The sequence below is a fragment of the Mustela nigripes genome, chromosome 9, assembly GCF_022355385.1.
Source record: "Mustela nigripes isolate SB6536 chromosome 9, MUSNIG.SB6536, whole genome shotgun sequence".
Lineage (NCBI taxonomy): Eukaryota > Metazoa > Chordata > Mammalia > Carnivora > Mustelidae > Mustela > Mustela nigripes.
In genome coordinates, this window is record NC_081565.1 from 81,693,438 (window position 1) to 81,714,431 (window position 20,994).

Sequence of the window (20,994 nt, forward strand, 5' to 3'; positions counted from 1 at the left end):
TGGCTGGCCTGGCTAAGGTTCCTTCCCAGCTCAGAGGAGCAAACCAGCAACAAGAAGCCACTCCTTCCTGCATTACACAATGCTGTGTTTTTAGGTTAATCCTCCAAGGATATTATGGTAACTTCCAATGGTTAATGAATAGCTTCTAAGTGCCTGCTTCACTTAATTGTCCAAAGGCCAGCTGGTCCCAGGGCATATAAAGCTTCGAGCTGGCTAATGAGAGCATTCTCTCTGGGCAAGGAAGCAGGGGAGTGGAAGAGTTCCAAAGGAGCAGGGATGCAGAACAGAACTAGTCTCGTTCTCTCTGCCCTCGCTCTCCTGATGGGCTTCCTGATGATCTGCCTGGGGGCCTTCTTCATTTCCTCAGGATCGATATTCAACGGTCGAGGGAACCTGATCCTGGCCTACGTGCTTCTGCCCCTGGGGTTTGTGATCCTTCTGAGTGGAATTTTCTGGAGCACCTACCGCCAGGCAAGGGAAAGCAAGGGGGTGTTCACCCATGTGCTCAGAAGACGCCTTTCTCTTGGGGCACTGCCCCTGGCCACAGTTGACAGGTATGTACGGGGAGGCCGGAAGATGAGAAGGGCTGCAGTGGGGCTGAATTCTGGAAAAGCAGAATAAACTTAGTCCCACTGTAGAGAAACAACCATGCCCTGCAAGGCTGTGTGTCTAGAACTGAAGCTTGCTGGTCAGGAAATTACTCTGGGATTAGTCCTTAGGAAGAATGGTGCTGCTTCTGGGGAAAACCATCAAGTAGAGGGTATTTATATCTGAAAAACCACTTCTTCCCCCGTTGAAAACCGACCTAAGCCAATAGAAGAGGCCTGACTCTCGGGTTCTTTTGTTGTATCATGGCAGCTGTCCTTAGAAGGCAGGTGGTGGCAGGTTATTCCCCAGAGCCCGGCTACGAGGTCACAAGGAAAGGAAGTTCCACACCAAATTCTGCCACACAACGAATGAACAAACAGGCATTGAATGAGACCTGCAGCCTCTTCATGAGCTCAGGGAGGTCTCAGCTTACTGTCTTTCTAGGTGTTCTGATCTCACCTTACACGAGAGATTTATTCAACACAAGGCAGTAACATTTCAGGGGTAATTCAGTTAACCTTACCACCTCATACCCATTACGATGGTTCTTACTTAGAAAAACACACAGAAAACAACAAGTGTTAGCAAGAGTATACAGAAATCTGAAATCTGGGGGCCCGTGGGTGGCTCAGTGGGTTAAGTGTCTGCCTTTGGCTCAGGTCATGATCTTGGGGTCCTGGGATCCAGCTCTGAGTTGGGCTCCCTGCTCCGTGGGGAGTCTGCTCCTCCCTCTCTATAGCTGGTACGCTCTCTCGCTCTCTCTCTTTCTCTCTCTCTTGCTCACTCGCTGTCTGAAACAAATAAATAAAATCTTTAAAAAAATTCAAAACTTTGTGCACTCCTGCTGGGAACATAAAATGGTGTGATCTTTTTATGGAAAATGGCATTGAGGTTAAATACAGAATGACCATTTGATACAGCAAATCCTACTTCTGGGTATGTAGACAAAAGAATTAAAAGGAAGAACTTGAACAGACAAATGTACGCCAGTGTTCACAGCAACATTCTTCATGATAGCCGAAAGGTGGAGACAACCCTTATGTCCATCAGTGGATGAATGGATAAGCAAAGTGTGGTCTACCCATGCGATGGTATATTATTCAGCTGCAAAAAGGAAGGACATTCAGACACACGCTACAGCATGCATGAACCCTGAAGACATTATACTCCGTAAAAGAAGCCAGACATAAAAGGAGAAATATGTGTATGATTCCACTTACATGAGCTATCTAGAGCAATGAAATTCATAGGCAAAAAGTGAACGGTGGTTATCAGGGACAGCAGGGAGGGAGGGCAGGGACTTATTGTTAACGGAGTACAGAGTTTCAATTTGGGATGGTGGAAAAGTTCTGGAGGGGGATAATGGTTGCTCAAAAGGGTGGATGGACCGAATGCCACTGATCTGTACACTTAAAATGGCTGCAGGGGTAAATCTAATGTTACATGTATTTTGCTACAATGAAACAAAACTCAGTTTGCCAGTATCAGACAACCAAAACCCTCCTAATTCTTGGCTGAACACAGGACCATGTAGGGATAAAACTTCAGGGATCATCCTCAAGACAAAGGCTGCAAGACTCCGTCAATTCTTTTGCCTTCTTCATCTGAAATATCTTAGCTACTCCACATATCTTGAATATAAATCATTTTACCCATGACGGTTGATTTTTGACATTATTATGCTAACTGATAAAAATACTAATTACAATAACCAAACCTTACTTCCAATGTTTATTATACTAACTGGCAAGGTTTCCAGGTTTGATAAAAGGTTATGATAACCAAAGTGATTACGGAGGGTGCTTCTCGAGTGATTACTTTTTTTCCTGTATGTTAGATGACTGCCTCCAGAGTGTGAATTCCTGATAAGAGTAACTGATTGCAGGGGCGGCTGGGTAGCTCAGTTGGTTAAGCATCTGCCTTCAGCCCAGGTCAGGACCCCAGGACCTTGAGATGGACTCCTGTGTCGGGCTCCTTGCTCAGTGGGGAGTCGGCTTCTCCCTCTCCCTCTGCCTGCCACTCCCCCTGCTTGTGCTCTCTGTCATATAAATAACATCTCTTCAAAAAGAAGAGTAACTGATTGACTCTAGGAGGCAGCTCAAATTTAGGAACACATGCATTATGTCATACCGTGCTGAGTTATTTCAAAGAGATCCATGATATGGCTATCTTGACACCCCTTGAACCTCCTCCTCCTGCTGCATCTAATAGGTGCCCAGCCTACACAGAATGGCCAGGAAGTCAGTCCAGGAAAAACCACATTTCTAAGAAGGATATGCATTCAAAATATGAACCCACATTGAGGTAGCAGAGCAAATGCGTGTGCAACAGTGGAACTCAAAGCACTGGGAATGTGAACTGGTTGGGGCTGATGGGACTGGAAGAGCCGGACGGGATTTGGGGGCAGGCAGCACTCATCCTGGAGCCTCTCAAATCACCTCAGGGAACAGCTTACCTTTCTGTCTTTAATGTCCTTACACATGTGCCCCATGACACTGCCGTGGCTATTCTGAGTGAAGCCCGAGATTTATGCCGTACAGTAGACCGCTCCTTCAGCTGTCTGGCTTTGCGCCTGGTAATATTTGGAATGGAGCTGTGGCTACAAGGGGCAGGCTCTGTTCTGTTGTGGTTACATACCATCAACACTTGCCAGGGGCGCTGAGGGATTCACCCTATAAATACAGAACTTAATCAAGCTCACCCTTTCTCGCCCTCACCACACACCACTCCTGTCCCATTCACGATGGAGAAGCCAGAAGGATTTAACAATTAGCAACATTGGACAAGATGACCAATGAATACGTCACCTTTGGTGCAAATGGCTCCCTTCGCCCTTGACCTACTGGCGTGGAGAGGGCTGCCAGTGAAATCTACGTGAAGTTCTCAGTTGAAATGTCTTGAGAAATGAGTACATTTTTTTGGAAATTGGTTGTTGAGACTTAAGAGAGAGAAAAGAAAGATTTACAGTCAAGGAGACAGCACAGAGCTCGGTTTTTCAAAAGTTGTATTAGACTGTAGCTGACACACCACGTTCCATTAGGTTCAGGGGTATGACAGCAATATGACAAGTTTATACATTCATTTTCATTCATTATTTTGTTGGCCAGGAGGTTTTGAGACAGTAAGTGCAACGGAGTCGAAAATGAGATGTGTGTGAACGGAGACAAGGACATGGACGGACTAACTGGGTGGAGGGTAGTTGCACAGCTGAGGTCCCGTGTCCCTTTCCCGGGTAAGGATCTCACGCTGAAAGTCCCTGGTTCCCATGAGGGAAAGAGAGGGAATAGCTTGGAGTAACCCACTGGGAAAAATAGGAACTATAGAGGCACACATCCGATGGCTGATAAGGAGGGTTTTGCTGGAAGAGAAGCACATTTTTTAAAAAACTGGTGATGCCAGGGAAGAAGTACATCTGTTTCAAAATCAATGTTTCTTAACAGTTTCACTTCACACAATGTGATTTGAGAGAGGCAGGCATATGCCTCTTTGGCATTAACCACTTAAATAACACATGTATGTTTGTGGCATTTTGATCCCCAGGCCAGATTTCTACCCTCCTGCATACGAAGAGAGTCTTGATGCCGAGAAGCAACCTTGTCCTGCAGAGGGAGATGCCTTGGATGTTCCTCCACCTCTGTACACAGAGATGGGCCTTGAGTCCGAGGCTGCAACTGATGCCCACCCAGAGGCCCCCCCTTCCTACGAGGAGTCTGTAGCAGGCCGGGTGTCAGCAGCCACACCACTGCAGGACGCTGAGAGGCAAAGCCGGGGATGCTGACGCAGGCGACACTCCCTCATGCTCAGGATGCACGTTCGTGGACTACAGCTGCTGGTAATAAACGTGGGCACCAGACTATGGGAGGGAAAGCGTCCTCCGGGACCCCCAGGAGCGCTAGCCAAGGAGATGCTGGGGATGACAGCCATACAGTTCCGCCGATGTGCTTGGCCTGTAAGGGCTCCGGAAGGGTGCAGTCAGCAGCCGGCAACATTTCAAAGGATTCGCACTAATCGCAGCCCAGATGGGCTCTGGGACCGGTTTTTTGGAGCTCTGCTCCAAGAGGCTTTTGGCTGTCACTCAACCCCTCCCATCACCTCAGTCCCTGGAGGAGAGAAAGGAGGGCTGCTCGTGAGGCAGCCCAGTGCCTTCAGGCACTACATCACCCAACAACCACGAAAGGAAAGTGTGCTGGAAACGAGGGGTTTTTGTGGCTTACTTTGTGTTTTTTGTTGGCTGGTGTCGTAGTTCTCTCCACTTACCATATTACCAGAGGGACACTGTAACCCGCACGGTGGGAGATGTGCTCCTGGAAGCCATTGGTGTTACTTCGTATTACTTTAATTTGTGTATTTTATTTCTATGTGGAAAACAACTATAGTATTTCCTTTCAAAATGGCTCAAACACAAAATTTTCCACAAATACCTTAAAAATGGGATGGCTGTACAAGCAGAGATGACAAGGTTTCTTAAAGACTCAAGTGGGACAGACAGAATGCCTAAAAATCCATAAGACACAGAATTCAGAGGGGGAAACTGTACTGACCATAAATAGTATTAGTATAGATTTTGATGTAAATCTTGAAAGGCATTAAAATACTCGTGTGAATTTCAACAAATCCCCCTGCAAATCTCTAGAATTGAAAGAAAGGAGACTATACTGTAGCACTTTGATCCTTAAGAGATAATTCTTTTTGTCTCAAGATACAGAGCCATGCATTTTTTAGACTTGGGATATTTATTTTAAAACCCACTGATTTTTCCTCAGCTTTATTGTATTTTATTATGGGTTTTAACACAAGAGGACATGTTGGGTGGCAGGGCAGTGGGAAGAGAAGCAGCCTGATGCTTTAGAGCTTGGACAAGAATCTTTCATCTGTCTGGGTCTCAGTTTCTTGCTCAGTCAAGTCAGGAATTTATGCTGGGATTATTATCTAACAGTTACAGAATGTCTTTTATATCATGGGTTGTGTGCTGTGAACTTTTTGTGCTTTTTGTTTAGCCCTCATTTTACCCTTCAGAAATAAGTGCAATGGTTAGTCCCATTTTACAGATGCATGAACTGAGACTTCAGAGCTTTGAGAAACTTTGCCCAAAGCATACAGTTATTTCCAGTAGAGGGGTGTAAGAGGGTGTATTTACTTCAAACATTTGTGCTAGGTTAAGCCTGTCTCAGCTCCCTTCTCTGGTGGAGCAGTTTGGACTTCTCTCCAGCTTCAGAAAGTGGGTCCCAACAATAATTAGAGCCCCAGCACTGGTACAATACCTTATGGGCCTTGAGAAAGACAGAAAGCTTGCTCTAGAATTCTATTTTATATTTTCTAACTTAAAAAAATGTAAATTTTTTTCACCATATTTGACATATAAAAGGGTTCTCTTTTAACATGTAAATACACGCTCCATGTTTATTGCCTAAGAGCTTGACCCTCACTTCTTGAAGTTTCCTTCTCTCTCATCATTCCATCGATGATGAATAGTGGCTCCTGCTGGTGACAGGCAGTCCTCACTGAATGGGCAAGAGGGGGGCTTGAATAGTGGTGGCGAGGATGAAGAGCTTTCAAGGAGGAAGAGGGTTGTTGAGATGAAATGGAGCCTCCATGGCCTCCTCTTCCCATTTTTGCTGAGTGTACAGATTAAGCATATCTTGACAAATATACAAGGAAGCCACATAAGAGGAAATCCTGGTCCCTTTATATGAAACATGCATTTGGGTCCCTGGGATTTGAATCCTTGACCTCAAGGGCATAACTGATACGAAGGTCACTCATGGTTGTCCGATGAGAAGGTGACTATTGCTTAGCAATGCAATTTATTATTTCTCTCTTGTCATCTCTTTCTATCCCTTTACTGAGACTGTTACCCTGAAATTGTTTCTGGGGTCTGAACACGTCCATGGGCCTGAACCAACTCTGTCACTGGGTTTTCAGCCAGAGTGTGCATGTGTCATAGGTGGCTTTTCCAACTTATGGTAGTCATATGAAACATGTTAATTTTGGTTTACATAAGAAAATTGTTTTGGTCTCTTTACTGCAATAAATTTTGTACTTAAACTTCCCTCTCTTTCATCTCTGTTTTGTATCAGAAAAAAAAAATCAAGAGGGGAACATAAATCAAAGTTTGATTCTCCCTGTGGAACTAAAGAAGCATCCAGATGAGTTAATCTTTTTGAAAACCCAAACATTACTGAACACCAACTATTGATTCAGAAGATAAGCCAGGTGCTTTCTGAAAAGAAGTACTACTAATAGACATTTATTGCTTTTTTGAAAACAGATGTACTCTGAAGCCAGCCATCAAGGACACGGGTGTTAGTCCAAACAAATCCTATCTTTGAGAGGCCCAGCAATTAAAACCTACTGGGCAAGTCAGAACAAAAGCATTCTGGTGTGCTTAATAAGAATTCATTGGCCAGCCCTGAGGGACTTCCTCAAGGAGGTAGACATTGTATCCCATCTTCCTCCTTAAGTTTATAGTACAATTAGTGGTGATGCAACCAGGATTCCCCGAATGGCAAGGAGGGCATGGAGGCTGGAAGAGTGGAGAAGAGGCAAATATTCACTACAGTCTTTGGTCATTCCCTTCTCTCACGGGAATGGTAGGCTCACCTGTCAACGAGGAAGGGAAATTCTTAGAGGTGACAGCTCCTCCGGTATTTTCATCTTATAACCTTCCACAGAATGGTGGGTTTCGGTACTCCCTCCAGCTCCCAGAAGGGGAGCACGACAAGGTCAGTTATAGAATACATTATGCTGCATCCTTTGCTTATCTGAGATGTAGTGCGTGTAGGTTTGACCTCTCTGCTCCAAAACTCACAAGTACTTTTACTGGCAATTCTACCCATCTCTCAAGATTCTACTTAAACACACCATCTTCGGTGAGGTTATCTCCCCCAGCTCGCCTCTATTGCAGGGCACATACTAGGTGTTAAAAGACATGAAAAGATGATAAAGACATGGACTTATAATGCATAGCTTTACCATATTCTATAAATTTCCATGACATTAATATTCACATACCAAGTGGGCTGTCAACTGCATGAGCTGTTTCCACCGATAAGGACTCCAGCTGGTGGGAGTAGAACAGACATCTGCTAAGCTCTGCTGCCTCCGATCCTCTCTCGCTGTTTGTAACTGCTGAAGGGACAAACACTGATTTACTGGCAGTTACATCATTTCGAAAGGTGCGTGATTTCTCAGGCCCTTCTCCACTCCAGGAGAGAGATCTCCTCAAGGCAGGTGTCTGGGATGTCAGGGTCCATGTGTTTCAAGACCACCCAGTGCATGATCAAGCAATAAAATGGAGTCACCTCTTAGGGCACTCCCTATTCCTGCAGGTGCTTTTCAAATTCCCCACGCCCGCCATGACTGACGGCTATTGCTGTCAAAGTAAATCCCATGCCTTACACGGACCCACAGCTGGCCAATCAGAAGTCAGCACACCATTATGCCTGGGGCTGTCTGCATTATCTGCAGACAACACTGGCTCAGCACAGCCGACCAGCAGCCCAATGTGCCGTCATGGGACTCATCATCAGTCGAAGGCTTCCTGTGGAGAAAGCCTTCAGGTCATGTTCAAGCCCTTCAGACTGAGATGCCATAAAAAACCATTTGTTCTCTGGACCTTGGATCAGTAATACTGGATAAATATCTCATTTTAATATCGGCTGCCTGCCATTTTCAAGGTCAGCTAATGAACCCAAGAATCATGAATGAGGCAAACCAATTTTTTGTTCTAAGGGATTGGTGGACCCCTGGTAGAATATTTAGAATCCGCCATCCCCTTCCCTTAAATGACTCCCTGGCACATACACACACACATTGTATCTGTGTGTGTATATGTGGTTGGAAACCACTGCATTGTGGACACCGTTGCTTGCCATCATCCTGGGGGCACATGGTGTCATGAGTGAACCCCTTGATATTAGCCAATCATAAGAGTGGCCTGACAGTTGCCACACTCCATCCACGCTCTCCTCTGTGATGGTCTCCTGTGGTCCCCACAAAATTCTTGGACCTCTCCAGCCATTTACTCTTAAGAAAGATCCAATGCCAAGCCATGAGACCCAACGCAAGCCTCCTCTCCAGCCATCCTACCTCTCAACTCCCAGTCTTTGCTCTAGCTGCACTGATCCCTCATGAAATCATATACATGATTACAAGTCTCAGGAAACTCCACTCTTCGGGAAACCCACCAGGTGCCTAGTGTCCTGCCATCTCAGAGCCAATCTCTCTGCATGTTCCCATACCATGTTCCTGGCACCTCTACTAGAACATGTCCTTCTGCCTCTTTGTGTATTTTGTCATAGCCTCCCATGCCCACCTTACAAACTCTTAGAAGCAGGAGTCACATTTTATACTTCTCCTCACTGCACCACAAACAGGACTCTGCAGAGAATCGTTGATCAACCAGTGTTTGTTGAATGAATGCATGGATGAATGAATACTTGGGTGGCTAGGCACACATTCTAGACATAAAAACAAAACAAATTTTAAATGAGGATTACCTTATACTTGAACTTTGCAGCTAGAGATGATTCAAAGTTCAGGGACTTGAGAAAAACATACATATTTTCTGACCTAGCACTAACCCTAAAAACACATCCTGCTGTACGGAGCCACGCAGAGCTGAGTGGTACGTGGATGCCGCCACAGACACCACGTATAGGTGGCGAGAACCAAAGCTTTAAGGCAAATGACATGTGTTGCTGGTAAAGTCCATGACTTTAGAATCTCTGTTCAAAGCCACCCTCTGTGAATATGAAACGAAGATACTTACGATGAAAGATCAGTTGCCAATTTCGTCTCTGCTGACTCCCAAAGGCAGTTTTGAGCAATCTGCCTTTTCTGGTCCCACTTACATGATACATTTCCAGGTCCTAACAACGAAAGCCAGCCCTTGCCAGTGCCCTGAAAGACAGACTTACCAAAATTGGAACACCCATGGCAAGACAGACATGCAAAAATCCACAATCCATGCATCAGGTTGAAATCAGGAATTTCTTTTTTATTGGCTACTACATGTCCTAACAAGTTTCTGACAGAAGCAGAGATAAAAAGTGGACACAAATTCCTTCCCGGGAACATCTCCCTGCTTGCTCTCATCGTGACCACGGTAAAACCCATTGGCTTCATAGTCAAAGAGCACCACGTCATCTGTGCTAACGACAGGGTGAGTGAGAGTGTCATTCCCAAGGAAGCAAAACATATGCAAACAGGTCCCATGCATCGGGTGTCCCGGCTGGGGGCAGACAGAGGCTGTTGGAGACACAGTGTCCTTCTCCTGGGCAAAGTGAGCCAGCTGTGACCTTCTGGTTTCTGGCAGGGATGCCACCCCATGTTCCCACATCTCATCAGGTCCTTAACCACCACCCCTAAGGTCTTCCAGCAAGCACTCTATTCTCTACTTTGTTAGCATTTCACGGTCTCCTTCTCGAGCCCCTGTGAGTAAGATGTGAGCTGTGTCCAAATGACTGCTTTAAAAAAGGCCCTAACTGTGAGACAGAGGAGCGGAGAGAGAGTCCGAGAGAAAGCAGACAGGGTGGTATTTTGTCTTCCCAGGAGGAATGGATGTAAGCCCTTGTATCACCCTACATGATGTCATCAAGGGAGGGCCAGCAAAATGCTAGGCACTCATCTGCAGTCTCCTGCCAAGACGCTGCTTTCCACCTGCACAACGAATGGCTGAAATCTGGAGGAATGCAGCCGGCGGAAGAGCTAAAATAGCACTATTTACAAAATAAGAGAGGAAAACACCCTTTGCTGTGTTTCCTTGAAAGTGTGCCGTGGGGATCTGGAGAATGCTTCCAAAGATGTGAGAGAAGGTGGCATGGGGACGCGCAGGAGATGGGAGCGGGGAGGTGGGCCATCGGGTGGCTGGCGGCCATGAGGAATTCCGCAAGGTGTCCCCTGGGAGACCTGACCCAGGATGAAAAGCTAAGTCCTCTACCACGCCAAGGACAGTCTTCCAAGGAGAGCCTTCGCAACAGTACCCGTAGCTTGGGGGTTAGCCTAACTCCGGCACTGCGCTCTGTGTGTGAATTCAGAACCTTCCCTCAGCTCACGCCAATGGTACGCAGACGCCATGATGGACACGTTCCTGGCCTGCTTCCTCTTTTTCAAAAGGTGAGGTTCTTTGGTGTGGTAAAATATAGACACCAAATGATAGTGCTGCTTTAACAGACCACTGAAGACCCTGTTGCATTTGGAGGAATAGACCCAACCCCAAACAAAACTTCATTTTTTCTCTCTTTTTCTCTTCCCACCCACCCCTCCCCCACCCACCAGCAAATTAGTGTGTGTGTGTGTGTGTGTGTGTGTGTGTGTGTGTGTGTTTTCGAAATCATAAAAGGCACAAACAGGTAGCAAGAAGGCATGGGTGAAGGGTCTCCCGCCAAGGGCTCTTTTCTGGCCCTGGTGCCTGATCTTCCCTCCATTCAGGTGATGACAGTGGGGCCTCTCCGGCCAGTTCTCTCATGAATCTGGGATATTTTCAGCGCGATGGCTATAAGAGGACTCAGCACGGCCTGGAAAAGGAGGGGAAAAGTCTGTGAACAACTCACGTCCGTCACAGGAGGGTCACTGTGATTGCTTTCTGTCGCAAGCATCTGGATTCAACTCTGATTTACAGCTTATAGGCAGATTTCCCACTGGCTGGACACCTGTTCCCTAAACCCTGGTTCCTCATCCATAAAAGGGGAATGGAGTAGGTAGGGCCAGGTGTGGGGGGTAGTTAGTGGAGATAGCCTCCAGTGTCTTGTCCAGTTCCCCAAAAACACGGATCTCAGAAACTCACCAACCCAGCTCCTAGAGCATTGGGGCATTTCACAAACAGAGCTTTGTGAATTAAGGAAGCTCAGAAAACCTCCCAGTCTTCCTCTCCTACTCTCTCCCCACAGCATGTATACCCTGCCCAGACACATACACACACAAGAACTTGAGGAAACACACTCATTCTCCAGCATAAGACCAGAGGCCCGCAGAACCTACATCTTGATATTTCACAGAAGGCAGACCAATCCTTTGGCTGGTGCTGCAGAAATATCTACTTCTCTCTTCCCATCAAATAACATGGTGGCTCATCAGGTGCCTCAGTGTCCCCCAGAAGAAGGAGTGTTTAGAGGCCTAGGGAGTAGATTCTCAGAAAGGCAAAGAACACGGAGAGGAGATTCATTTCTTGCCCTCTAGATGCTTATCATTTCACAGGAGTGAGGCACTGTTTTCCAAAGTATGGAGCACATTCTCATACACGCTGATGATACAAAAGGTTATTTTAGATGGTTCGTGGGTGTGGTGTTACCTACAAAACAGCAAGTGGAAAGAGCCAAGATGCCCTTCAACAGGAGAATGGACAAAGAAGATATGGTCCACTCAGAGGAATGGACAAAGAAGGTATGGTCCATATACACTATGGAGTATGATGCCTCCATCAGAAAGGATGAATACCCAACTTTTATAGCAACATGGATGGGACTGGAGGAGATTCTGCTGAGTGAAATAAGTCAAGCAGAGAGAGTCAATTATCATATGGTTTCACTTAACTTGTGGAGCATAAGGAATAACACAGAGGACATGGGGAGATGGAGACGAGAAAGGTGTTGGGGGAAATCAGAGAGGGAGACAAACCATGAGAGATTGTGGACTCTGAGAAACAAACTGAGGGTTTTAGAGCGGAGGGAGGAAGGGGGAAGGGTGAGCCCGGTGGTGGGTATTAAGGAGGGCACAGATTGCATGGAGCACTGGGTGTGGTACATAAAAAATGAATCTTGGAACACTGCATCAAAAACTAATGATGTATTTTATGGTGACAACATAACACAATAAAAAAAAAACCCACAACAAAACAGCAAGAAAGCCACTCCACTTTCCATTCTTCTTCCACTGTCCTAATTCATCAAGGAGAAACTCTGTTGGCTGTAGATCTTTAAGACACAAACCAAAGCAGAGCACACCACAGGCAAGCATGACCTAGATAGAAGGTAAGATCATTGTATATCTTATTGAATTCATTTTTGTGGTGAGTTTTTATTTGTCAAGGGATACTGGTTTCCTTTTTTCCACATAGACTCAAATGTTCTATAATAACCAGATTCAAGTGAAAACACTGTAAGTCCATTAAAAGGACAAACACTACCACAGGGACACTGATGGAAGAGGAATTTGGGAAATACTAGCAGAAGGGAAGAAACGAAGAGAGCACATTGAGGAAAATAAAACTTGTCATTTTTGTGAAGGGAAGGGGGGGATTCTGCTGTTTGCAACCCTCCCCTATGCCTAACAGACACAGCCATGACGGGAACGCACGCATTCTAAGCACCAACAAGAGCACAAGCAGAGGCCCAGGGTCCATGAACAAGCACAAGTAACCCCGCGTGTCCCGAGTGGAGTGTAGACACAGGGCACTCCTGAGCAACAAGTGAGCAAGTGAGCAAGACCTGTTGGGAGGGCAAGGTAAGGATTTAATTCACTAGGCAAGGCCAGATGCTGGAGTTTTCTGAGTTAAGGGGTGACAATATCAGACCTGTGCTTTGGAAAGATGGTTCTAGAGGCAAATGTGGGAGTTTAACACACTTCTTGCCAAATGGATGAAATCATCTTACTCTGTGACGATTACTAGCTGGAGAAGCTCAACTATCATCTTGGAAGCTAGAACAGAGAGAAGAATCTTGAGCCATTTCCTCACAGGTGCACAAGCCAAGTGCACTTCCCTCTAGTTCTGTATCCATGCACATGATATACAGAAACAGAAGGTTTTATGTTCTTTTAATAACCCTCCTGGTGCCCAGAAAAGTTTCCTACTGGCACATTTTGTGAGGCCATATTCTACGTGATGCCCATATAGAAGCAGCTGGATCCTTTAGAAGCCAAGCTCTGATTTTGTACAGAAAACAGATTATTAGCTTTCCTTCCCTTTCCTGTCTTCTCTTCCCTGTCCTCACACCCCCAGCTTTTTTGGGCTATGTGACTCTTCACTAACACCTCTAAGAGAGGTTACATGAGGACAGAGAAGGAGAATGAAGTGAAAAACCAATCACTTTAACTGAGATCCTGGAGGACAACTAAAGATAAGCCATACACCTTCTATTTAGGAAAACACAGTGAAATTGAATTTGAAACTTGAAGAACTGAAAAATTAAGACATGCTGGTTTCACATCACTGTGAGTTTCAAGGTCAAAGACCTTTAACTCTACATTTTCTTTTAAAGATTTTATTTATTTATTTGACAGGGAGAGAGAGAGAGAGAGAGAGGGAGAGAACAAGTAGGCAGAGCAGCAGGCAGAGGGCAAAGGGGAAGCAGGCTCTCTGCCGAGCAGGGAGCTCAAGGCAGGGCTTGATCCCAGGATCCTGGAATCATGGGATTCCTGGAATACCCTCTAGTTCCATCCACGTCATTGCAAATGGCAATATTTCATTTCTTTTTATGGTTGCACTGTATTCCATTGTATATATACACCACATCTTCTTTATCCATTCATCTGTTAATGGACATCTAGGTTCTTTCCATAGTTTGGCTATTGTGGACATTGCTGCTATAAACATTCGGGTGCACATGCCCCTTTGGATCACTACATTTGTATCTTTAGGTTAAATACCCAGTAGGCAAGCACAGTTTTAACTTATACTGTAAACCCTGACCAAGTTTGCATAACAGATTTCCACCAAACTTGGAAGATAAAGCATGGCTTTCCCTTTCTTCTGTGAAACATCCTGAGTGCAGTCCACAGCTCAGGAGTGGTCTGTGATCCAGTCCATCACTTTCTGGTCTGCTCACCTACTTCTTCCTCCTCCAGCAGCTGAGTTATGTGCTTCTCAGGAGTTAGCTAAATTTTCTCCTAAGGAAGTTAACACCTGTTACGCTAGGTCTTCAGAATATGCACTTAAACTACATGTAACCCAGAGAGATGTGAATATACACAGGAAGAGTTCTTCCTATGAAAGTTAAGTTGAATATTCTGGAAAGAATTAGGCAATGCAATTAGCTACTCCTGTGAAATTAATGCAAGTGAGAAACAATAAAAAATTGGGGAAAAATTAAAAAGTCTAGAAAATTCTTTCTTCAGATTGCTTCCCGAGAGTGTTTAAGTTCCCACTCTCTATAAAGGAATTAAAGGTGAACATCACTGATGAAATATAAGTGGGGATCTAAGAGAGATAATGACAACACCAAACAGTGTGCTCGTGGTGAAAGGAAAGGGCTTGGGTCAATATTAAGAGACTGACAAACAAATACACATTTATATGTTTTGTGCTAAAAATACAATGGTCAAGATACACACTTAGTTACCTCTTTTAGCTCTTTCTGGATTCATGAATTAAGCACTTGTCCCTTGCTCTGACCATGTCAGAGAAAAAGGCTTCAGTGCTATTTATGCATAATGGAAGGAAGAGAACCCAGTTCTGGAAACTCCATATGAGGAAGACCTTGAACTTGGGGACTCCCGCTCTGAGCACAGAGCTCCAGGTCAACACAGCACAGAAACTGTGGAGCCATCCGCCCTCAAGGGACCATGAGAGTCTGGGAAGAAGGACATCAGTGATGATCACCATGGAATGAACAGTAGTGAGGTCTTTTCACTCACTTTCCAGCAACCCATAAAGTCTATAGATGTTTGTAGGACCCTAGAGAGTTCTGGGACAAGTCCCTAAAAATGCCCAAGATTAAAATTTTTACCAGCCTTGTGGGATGGAAGCTTCTAGTTATAATAAGGTTAAGGATCATAAAGCAATGTCTTTTTTTTTTTTTTTTGGCCCGAGTATATAAAGTAAATAGACATGTGCTAGAATAATTGGTCATGCTATCAGGGCAGGAATTTTGTTTCATTCAAGCCTTAGAAAAGTGCTTCTACTTAGGAGGTACTCAGTGCAGATTGGTTGAATAAATGAATGCCCTATCAGCCTGGTGAAGAGAAGATGCTGAGGCAGACAGAGACTTCTGTGGTCATTCATGCAGGATGCTGTGGGCAAGTGGGAGGGTCACTGGATTTTTGTTTCAGAATCTCTTTCTTCAGAATTCATAGCTTTGATACATGGGAATGCCAGACTCTTCTCTCCTATCATCCACCATGCATCATGGAAAGGAGCTAAGGGAGATTAATTTTCCCGAGACAACAGGAAAGGCCCTCAGAATTGGGAATGAGATGAAGAGTTAATAATTAGAAGCCTGTGGATGTGAGATTGCTGAGGAAGAGCTGAAGTACAGAGCTTGAAAACAGAGAGGAACATGGGAAGATCTAGTTTTGAGTTTTTCTTGTCACTGACAAGGAAACTGAAGTACAGACATGGGCCATGATGGGCCCAGGGTCCCCTGTCTGGTCGCTGAGCTAAGAACTGAGTAACACCTCCTCTACGGCTCTTTCCATGCCACAACCGGAACTCCCAGGAATGATAGAGAAAACAGGGGAGATGAGTGGAGGAAAGAAGGAGGGATGAGCGAACAGTGGGATCATTGCCTACTGCCCCGGACAAGTCTCTCCTTGTCTGGGGCAAGGGGTCGGACAAGACTGACCAGCCATCTACACTGACCAAGAACAGAAGAGCATTGCTGGTTGTGTGAACGTCTTAGAAGTTCTAAGACCACTATTTGTGAATAAAGAGAAAAAACTGAGACTTTAATCAATTAAGAATAGGAATAGCACTTCTAGGAAGTGCTTGACATAGCTTTTCTAAGCTCAAGAGTAGGGAAGAGAGAGTGCCCCTTTGGGGGCAAATTGAGTTGGCAGTGTATCCATCCAACAGCACTCACACAGGAATTCCAATGTCCCTTCTCTGTCTTGGAGAGTTAGGGGGCAGGTGGAGAGATACGTTGCCATCTCAAGGTAGTAAGCCTACCAGGGTAAAGAGGGACTTAGAGTCTGTTTCTACTTAAAATGTGGATTGGTTTTTTTTTTTACCATAGGTTTTAACTGCATCAATTTTGATTTTTAATAATACTGCATTGTAATACTTATTTTTATTGCTGAGGTGTTTTGGTGCCTCTTTAAATTTTGTACCTAGCTAAACTCACCCTAAGCCTCGTCCTGTATTAGTTTGTTTTTTTTTTAAGATTTTATTTATTTATTTGATAGAGAGAGATCACAAGTAGACAAAGAAGCAGGCAAAGAGAGTGAGACAGAAGCAGGCTCTCTGCTGAGCAGAGAGCCCAATGGGGGACTCGATCCCAGGACCCCGAGATCATGACCTGAGCCGAAGGCAGTGGCTTAACCCACTGAGCCACCCAGGTGCTCCCTGTATTAGGTTTTAACCTGTTCATGCTCCCCAGAAGCACAGAGATCATTTTTCCTTTCATTTTTCCTCCCATATCCTCTCACTTTCTGTTGCTGTGGTGGTGGTTCTGATCCATGTGCATGCAAATTAGGGCCCTAAAGACACACCCCTAACCACACGAACTTCTTCCCAGACCGGCAATGGACAGGAGAGGTGTAAATGATCGGAATGTCACAAGACTCAAAGTAAATATTTAACTGATTTTTTTGGAAAAAAAAAAAAAACAAAAATCCCAACTGGAAACACAATCACTGATTAAGCCAGATTTGCAGAATCTGTGGAGGGAACCCAGCTCTGGGCTGGTCTTGAGGAGGAGGGAGTATTCAGATGGTCAGGGAAGGATGACAAGTGGGTAATACTTCTGCTAGTTCCTCCCTCAGGTCAGGTCATACCACCCAAGAGAATGCAGATTTGTCACCAACAGAAGACATGAGCCTTCTAACACGGATAAAACAGGAATTTATAACAAATGCCACTTTCTCCTGATTCTTAGGGCTAGCTTGCATCAACACCCCCACTGAACGGCCTGACCTTCTCTCACAACTTCGTTCCAACACTTGGTTTTAGTCCATATGCTATTTGCTTAGTTTAAGTACTGGTTCTCGAACTTGAGCGTGTATCAGAATCACCAGGAGTGTCTGTGGAAGTGCAAACTGCTTGTCCCCTCTCCCAGCTCCTGATCCAGGCTGTCTGAGGGAGGGCCCAAGAATGTGCATTTCTAACAAGTTTCAGGTGATGCTGGTGTTGGCAAGTCCAGGGGCCACACTTTGCAAACCGCTGCTCTAAGGTGTGCTGATTCTTGTAACTGTCGAAATTCTTTGCTCCAGCTCAAGGCTCAGTTTTCTGGTTTGCATCACACAGTTCCATACCCTGGCCACAGCTGACTGGACTAGGAGTGGGTCCCTGACCTTCAAGAAGCCACCAGAAGCTGGCCAGCAACCTGCCAGATGGCCCAGGGACAAAACTTGAACTGGCTGATCAGACTCTTTCCTTCAGGGGTGAAACTGAGAGTTAGTGAAAGAATGAGCCAGTTAACAGTGGAAGCTAAATTAACCACAAGATTATGATTGATTAACCATGAGAATGTAAGGCACCATGGTAATCTAGAGGTGGTAAGAAAACACGGACTCTGAGAAAGATGACAGAAACGTTACAAGAAAGCAGAAAGAAATCTGGGGGGAAGAATTAAGGAGAGCAGAGGGAAGTAATAAAAAGTTGGTAAAGAGAAAGGAATGGTATGAATCCCAATCATCTCTCAAGTAAAGATCCATCCATTCCTGTCTAGGCGGCCAGAGTCTAACACTCTGCTCGAGGTCTGGTCTCCGGGACCTGGCCCTAGGACAAGACCCTCCCTCAGATTTCTTGAGCTAACCTCGTTCTCTCTATGCTCTAAAATAAATCAAAAATTTAAAACAAATTAAGACAGTTACATTAATCCAATAAACCCACCCAAATTGTGTTTTTCTTGGATCGTTTTGAGGTACCATCATTGCTCAGCTGTTTACCACCAGTGAGAAAAAGCTTCTTTCCTTATAAAACAAAACCTCTTGCAAACCAAAAATAATTTCCTCACCAGCTCAGCTCATGACCACACCTGCATATCCCACTAATCTCTCCAATGGCTGGGCCGGAAACTGTGAACCCCCTCGGCCTAAGGCAGCCCACCTGCCTCTCATCTCCACTTCCAGGTGCATTGCTTGGTGAGTAGAGAACCCTGCTGCACTCTCACCCAGGCCTTGAGGCCTCCTCCTCGAGATCTTCTGGCCACCCCACCCTGCCCAGCTAGGCTCGCTCCATTCTCCAGACACTCACGTGCTTCTATGGATTCCTTTTTATCTTGATTTACAGGGATTTGTAGAGTTGATTTTTCCCCTCTCTCTTCCTCTACACACTTCCACTAAACTCTAAGTGACTAGAAGGCAGAGCTTTTCTGACATAGGTCTGCTTCCCCCACAATACACATCTTGCCCATAAGAGCCGCTAAAGAAGATGACAGATTTGGGAAATTAGGAAATCAGGTGAGTTGTCGAGTGTTTAACGCAGTGGGTGATGACGAGAACTACCTCGTGTTCTGTACCCCATTCATCAGGAAGACTCAGTAGAAAGAGAAGAGACTGTCCATTGATTCTCCTACCTGTCTGCTCCTCAACCCAAGGGAGAGTCCAAGCTTCATGTCTTTTAGACCAGGAACCCCTCTCTACTTGGGAAGGGTTACAAGGTTCTTGGGGGGATTTTAATTCGCACTAAATACTAATATGGACCAAGGGCTGGGGTGAAGGTGTCATCATAGAGCTGAAAGGAAAGGAAAGCTGTCAAACCCAGGAATACAGCAAAGGGAAAGAACCCTGTGTTCGGGAAGTGACAGGAACCTGGGCCCCCCTGGATCAGCAATGCCAGGGAGGGAGGGAGGGAGGCCTATGGGCAGTAGCAAGGACCACAGGGTTAAAGAGCCCTTGCCCCTGCCCAGAGCAGTGCCCCAGACAGGTGGAGAGGACAACACATAAACGTGGTGTCACAGAGCAGCAGAGTAAACCCACATTCTCCCCAGGATAGTGTGCTCCCTCTCTGGGCCTCTGTCCCTTCTGCAGGGTCTCAATGTTCCGGAAAAGGGATGGAGCCCAATATGGCTACTACTGAGCCTCCTGACATCTTAGGCTGGGGTGACCAAGTTAGAGACCATCTGATCCGTACAACAGAGCAATGCGACTTTTCCTGAACCCCAGGAGTCGCAGAGCAATCCGTACCTGTTGGGATTATAAACTTGGAGTCAACCTCTGATTTGTTTCCAATACATCTGAGCATTGGAGAACGGTTTCTGATTATAGTGTCCAAAGCCCCAAGCTGAATTTAGAAGGGCTCCTGCTCAAAGGGGTAATTGGGAGTGGAAACCCATCCCAAGCTCATCTCAGAAGATGGCAAGGGATAGCGTCTTCCCAGAGGAAGGGGTGCCTTTGTCTTCCCACAAAGATGTCACCCACCAGCCTTATGATCTTATATCTTGCCCCGGACACTTTTCCTGTTTGCACAAGGGTGCCCTATAGGCTAAGATGTCACCCTGGTTATAATCACCCAGACTTTAGCTAAGAAGGATGACTGGCTATTTTAAACCCATTTGGGAAACATCTAGAACAGGAATTATTCCTGAAAACAAAATCAAGTATGTTTTTGCTAATAAAAATGAAGGGTGATAGGCATTAAGGAAGACACGTGAAGTAATGAGCACTGGGTATTATATGCAACTGACAAATTCCTGAATACTACCCTGGAAATGAATGATACACTATATGTTAAATTGAACTTCAACAAATAAAAATAAATTAAAAAAAACAAATAAAATTTAGGTGAAAATGCTAAACACTGCAATATCTGCTGTGTATTATAATCCATACAACCACAGCCCTGACTTCAATTTCTTTTTCATACAACACGTCTACCTGTCTTGATTCACAATAGAACTAAAATTAGCCAAAATGGAGACTGTGAAAAATGACCACATAAGTGTGAATATTGAGCCCGACGTGGAAGGAACCATCGATCTTGTCAACATTAGAAGCCGAGCCTCCACCAAAGCTCTCCTCTGAGGCGCAGAGAGGCATCCCAAGATAGAAGCTGACAAAACAGAAGTTCAGTCAAAGCGGAAAATACAGGAGCCCTTTGGGATGGCAATGACTCGTCTACTAGAGACCACATTGAGCAGTCAGGCCCCTCCCTCTTCCGCACCATTCTCCCCACTCCTATAATTGTGGACTTTAAGAGGTGAAAGACAGCCCCTGGGCGGCAAATCCAAAATAAAACAGAGGAGTCACAAAGCCCATTTTCCTGCTGGTTCAAATGTGAGCTCCACTGGGCTCCACAGACAGAAGGATCCCGCAGAGATGGGGAAGGGGGCGGAGCCAAGCCCCTGGGCGGCATCTGTGGGCACTGCAGAGATGTACCTGTCCCTGTCCTGTGCTGCAAACACAGACCAACCTGCAAGATGTGACAACTTCCACCTCATAGAACTGCCCTCCCCGTCACTGTTCTCCTCCCCAACCCTCTCCTCTCCCTTTCGAGCGTCCTTTCTGCCGCCAAAGACATTGTGACAGGCTGGGAAATGACTAGTGGGTTCAGATGGCCACCTTCTGCCCACCCTCCTCAGACGTCCCTACTGT

At 45.5% G+C, this 20,994-nt stretch overlaps 2 protein-coding genes across 2 annotated transcripts in view; one reads left to right on the forward strand and one right to left on the reverse strand.

Moving 5' to 3' along the window:
* The first annotated feature begins 211 nt into the window (after positions 1-211).
* On the forward strand, positions 212-6,637 carry TMEM252 (transmembrane protein 252). Its single transcript, XM_059411914.1, has 2 exons — positions 212-554; positions 4,129-6,637. The coding sequence occupies exons 1-2, from the start codon at positions 217-219 to the stop codon at positions 4,364-4,366; spliced, it is 576 nt and encodes a 191-aa protein (XP_059267897.1). The 5' UTR covers positions 212-216; the 3' UTR covers positions 4,367-6,637.
* Positions 6,638-9,560: 2,923 nt separating this feature from the next.
* Positions 9,561-20,994, reverse strand: part of PGM5 (phosphoglucomutase 5) — a 196,866-nt gene continuing 185,432 nt past the window's right edge. Inside the window, exon 11 of the mRNA XM_059411915.1 lies at positions 9,561-11,105. Within this exon, the coding sequence (XP_059267898.1) occupies positions 11,016-11,105 (90 nt within the window). The 3' untranslated portion in view covers positions 9,561-11,015. The remainder of the gene's footprint in view (positions 11,106-20,994) is intronic.